Raw genomic sequence first — 4,615 nt, forward strand, 5'->3', positions numbered from 1 at the left:
ACAGATGTGATGCACATGCCACATGATGTAGGTTTCTTTGTACATATATTTTATTTCAGTATTCCACCACTTTAATCTACAAGAGAGGCCTCTATAGCCAAGGGAGTTAGCATGCCAGCATGGCACAATGGCCCAGGAGCTGCTGAGAGTTCAAGTCCAACTTATGGCTTCCTCCAAGCCAGAGACCTGTAGATGGTCATGGGTTTCCCCTGGGCTTTGCCCAGTTTCCTCTCACCATAATAATGACTGCCGTAGTATAAGTGAAATAGGCTTGAGTACGGCGTAAAACACCAATCAAAAATATAAAGAAATAATCTAGAAGAATATTAGAATTCTAGGACATTGATAGGCTCGTCAGACTAAGTTGATTGTGTAGATTATGACAGCACATGGTAAAGATATATACAGTAGTCCTATACTGCATAGTTGTCATGGTGATAACACTACATGCCTGCCTACTGGAATCTGCAGAGCCAATTCCTGCTGGCTACATCAATTATAGGTACAGTAATGTTCAATCCTAATGATATATCTGGCACGGATGTGGGTGGGAACAGTGACAGCAGTAATGTGTTCAACTGTAATTCAAATAACTTCGCTTTGTTTTTTTTTTATTCATAGGCTGCATGGAAGGTGGGGAAAATAAACCATGTGGCTATAGCTGTTCCAGACTTGGACAAAGCTGTGACACTGTACCGAGATGTAATGGGGGCGAATGTCAGTGAAAAACATGTAGGTTGTGAAGAGAACACATGCCCTGTCAAAATCTATTGGCCACATGTAACTTGAATTATGTGCAAAATTTAAGGAGAACAGTTCAGCTTTTGAGATGTCAGTCAACTTTTGTATCATATTCAAATTGTCAAGCTGAGCTTTCACAGTATCCCATATTAGGTCTCATATAGTGATTTGTAAAGTTACAAGCTGGCGTGAGTGAGGCTCTTTGGTGATTTGGCTTTGATAAATAGGTTTGTCAGGTACTGGACAAAGGGCTTGTGGCACTTACGTTTGCTCACACCATATTACTGAGGAATTGTTGAGTAAAGTTCCAGGTAGTCACTGGTCAAATACATAAATCATTTAAACTTAAAGTTTACACCTTTATGGTATTTTTGTGTAATAGCAGATATATCACTGTCTACCTTATCAAATCTGTCTGTAATGCTTTTACATTTTACTTTATTTATATTTTTTGTATTAATTATATTTACTGTAAATAGTAAATGTTTACGGTTACACCCTGAATTGTCCTTGAAACGATCACAATGCATATTGAGTATGATATTAAACAAGAATGAAGTATGTAGATACTGCTATTAAATCACACTGAACTCAGATTGTCACTAAAGTATAAAATTGTTGTAATACATATATATGTATGTTGTATTAAAATCCGGGGCCTTCGTGGCTCAGTTGGTTAATGCATTAGTGCAGTGTAATGACCCAGGAGTTTCTCAGCAGTGCAGTCGCTGTGAGTTCAAGTCCAGCTCATGCTGGCTTCCTCTCCAGCCGTACGTGGGAAGGTCTGCCAGCAACCTGCGGGCTCTGCTCGGGTTCCTCCCACCATAATGCTGGCCGCCGTCATATAAGTGAAATATTCTTGAGTATGGCGTAAACACCAATCAAATAAATAAAAAAAAATAAATAAATATTAAAATCAGACATTTCTAAGTTTGCATGCAGTTGGAAGTACATAGCTGATGACTTACAATATTAATAACAAATTCTGTTTGGATTTCTGACAGCCTCAGCCTGAACATGGTGTGTACACAGTGTTTGTTAAGTTGGGGGATACAAAAATAGAGGTGAGTAAAGTACATGTGCACTTTGTCACCCAGGGCATTATCAGCAATTTATTTTGTAAGCCAAGCCATAGCATCTTCGTCATTATTAACAGCTACAGAACCTGTACACAAAAAGCTGTGTGTAAACATTAACCAATTTTCTCAACAAATAAAAAAAAAGATAATAATAATTTGGGAACCTTTGGTGAAAATTTTTACTTTCTTTTTCTTGTACGATTAAAAGCTGCATATTTGCAGAAGTTAGGTGACTGAGATCATTTCCTACACAAATTTGTGTAACTTATTTGCTTGTTGGTTTCTTACAAACTGTATCAGTTTGGATGTGCGTTACCAAAATATTGTCAGTTTTTGCCCTGTTTGCCCTGGTCAGAAAGCATGGCTGGACTTCAAGAATGAAGGATATATCCATCTGCTGTGTATGCAGGTTTGAACAACTACATTTGGTTGTGAAACTGACAAGATAGGTGGGCGACTGTGCGTATGCCATTATTCTTTTTTGTTTTTTTTTTTACATAAGCTATCTTTTGTATTAATTACGTAGATTTTGGACTTACGTGTTATTAAAACATGGGATATGAAAATGACAGGTGTTGTACTGTAGACACTTTCAGTATTAGCACAGGCTTTGAACAAAGTGGTAATTTTGTTTGAAATTTACAGGTTTTGAATTTTTGAGAGTTTTTGAAAGTTATAAGACTGGTGTACTGGAATAATGGTATATTTATCACTGACGTTGCAGTAATAACCCATCATCTTCAACAGATATGACAGAGTAAATGTTTTATCTAAGGCTACAGTGTACCCTGGATTTACTTTAGAGGTTCCTTTATATCAGGTAGACTGGATGCAGGTCCAGTAACATAAGTCCTGGATGTGTATATGGCCTGTAAAATAGGTCCTGGATGTGTATATGACCTGTAAAATAGGTCCTGGATGTGTATATGACCTGTAAAATAGGTCCTGGATGTGTATATGTCTTGTAAAATAGGTCCTGGATGTGCATATGTCCTGTAAAATAGGTCCTGGATGTGTATATGACCTGTAAAATAGGTCCTGGATGAGTATATGGGCTGTAGAATAGGTCCTGGATGTGTATATGGGCTGTAAAATAGGTCCTGGATGTGTATATGGCCTTTAAAATAGGTCCTGGATGTGTATACGGCCTGTTCCTTTGATAAAACATAAAATATACCATTCTTCCAGTAGACCAGTCTTACAAATTTGTTTTTCTATTTTAGTGCTAACCTTGATGTTTTGCATGATCACCTTTACTGTTATTTACTTACAATTTACATATTGCCATACTACGGGATATTACTTTGTATAGTTGATTATTCGGTATACAGAGCAGAACAGAGTAATTACGAACATTCAGTGTGTGGTGATGGGTGTTGTTGTTTATTGTTGGTTATAGCTGCTCCACCCCTTAGGAGAGGACAGCCCTATTGCTAATTTCCTGGAGAAGAATAAAAGTGGAGGAATGCATCATATCTGTTTAGAGGTTTGTGGGGATGATTCTGGGTAGCTAACTTCTGTACCATTTCCTGATATGTATTTATGTCCTATCAATCAGTGTGTATCCATCTCTGTTAATGATGCTGTACCATTTCCTTATATGTGTTTATGTCTTATCAATCAGCGTGTATCCATCTCTGTTAATGACGTGATATGGCTGCAATATTGCTGAATTGGCACTATAAACCATAATTTATATTTTGCAAGGACAGCTCAAGCTAGATTACATGATGTTCTTCCATTTCACAAAAAAAAAAAAAAATAGAATTACATGTTAATATTATTATGAAATTTGTCTTCATGAGTTTTTTTTTTGTATTCTTTAACAGGTTGAAAACATCCAGACAGCTATGGAAGACTTAAAGGGTAAAAACATTCGGTTGCTCAGCAAAGAGGCCAAAATCGGAGCTCACGGAAAACCGGTGGTATTTCTTCATCCAAAAGACTGTAATGGTGTTCTTGTGGAACTCGAACAAGCTTAAAACACTATTTTGTGTTAAAATCATTTCCCGGTGTGGATTTCATTTTGAATTCAGTTCACAAGATGATATATGATTGTTTAGACCAAGCAGTTTGTGAATACTTCAAGATTTAATGTAAATGTTTAAAAAAAATGATAATGGAGGTTATTTTGCTTGTTTGATGTTTGTGTAGAGGGACCACATGATCAAAGTCATGTTAGTCCACAAATGGAATGAATGAACGAATGCTTGGCTTTTGACATCATACTTATCAATTTTTCAGTCATATGACGATGAGGAGTCCTTACATGTGTGTACATGTTCTATGTCTTCATGAGTCCATGCGGCCAGATTGCTGCCGCCACTGAAGTATCATGCCGAACACACAAGACATGACACCCCACCCATTCACATTATACTGACACCTGGCCAACCAGTCCTGTTTCCTTGTTTTAACCTCTCAGTACTGAGCACCAAAGGACAAATACCATATTGAAAGCTTTTGTATGAACTGTCCCAGGTCTCCCGACTTTGACACGGAGACTCTAACCGTTAGTTCACCAGGATATGGCTGTAGAATTACCGATGTGGCGTTAAACCATAATCATTCATTCATTCATTCATTCATTCATTCTTACCATTAGGCTACTGAAGCTGTCGGTAAAATGGAACTTCTTCCGTTGCAACCATACTGTGCATACTTTTAAATAGAGGTAGAGAATACTTATGTATCAAGTAATAATTGATACACAGATTATGATAGTGTTTTACTGTTTACCTGACTTCACTTCCTGCTTCATCCCCATGACCTCAGAGGCCTTGGCGTTAAAGGTA

At 37.4% G+C, this 4,615-nt stretch overlaps 1 protein-coding gene across 1 annotated transcript; it reads left to right on the forward strand.

The window, feature by feature from the left end:
• The first annotated feature begins 550 nt into the window (after positions 1-550).
• On the forward strand, positions 551-4,401 carry LOC135472663 (methylmalonyl-CoA epimerase, mitochondrial-like). The gene is made up of 4 exons (XM_064752268.1): positions 551-732; positions 1,746-1,805; positions 3,220-3,306; positions 3,650-4,401. Exons 1-4 carry the CDS (start codon positions 706-708, stop codon positions 3,800-3,802), a joined length of 327 nt encoding a protein of 108 aa, XP_064608338.1. The 5' UTR covers positions 551-705; the 3' UTR covers positions 3,803-4,401.
• The last annotated feature ends 214 nt before the right edge of the window (positions 4,402-4,615 follow it).

The sequence above is a fragment of the Liolophura sinensis genome, chromosome 8 (assembly GCF_032854445.1).
Source record: "Liolophura sinensis isolate JHLJ2023 chromosome 8, CUHK_Ljap_v2, whole genome shotgun sequence".
Taxonomy (NCBI): Eukaryota; Metazoa; Mollusca; class Polyplacophora; order Chitonida; family Chitonidae; genus Liolophura; species Liolophura sinensis.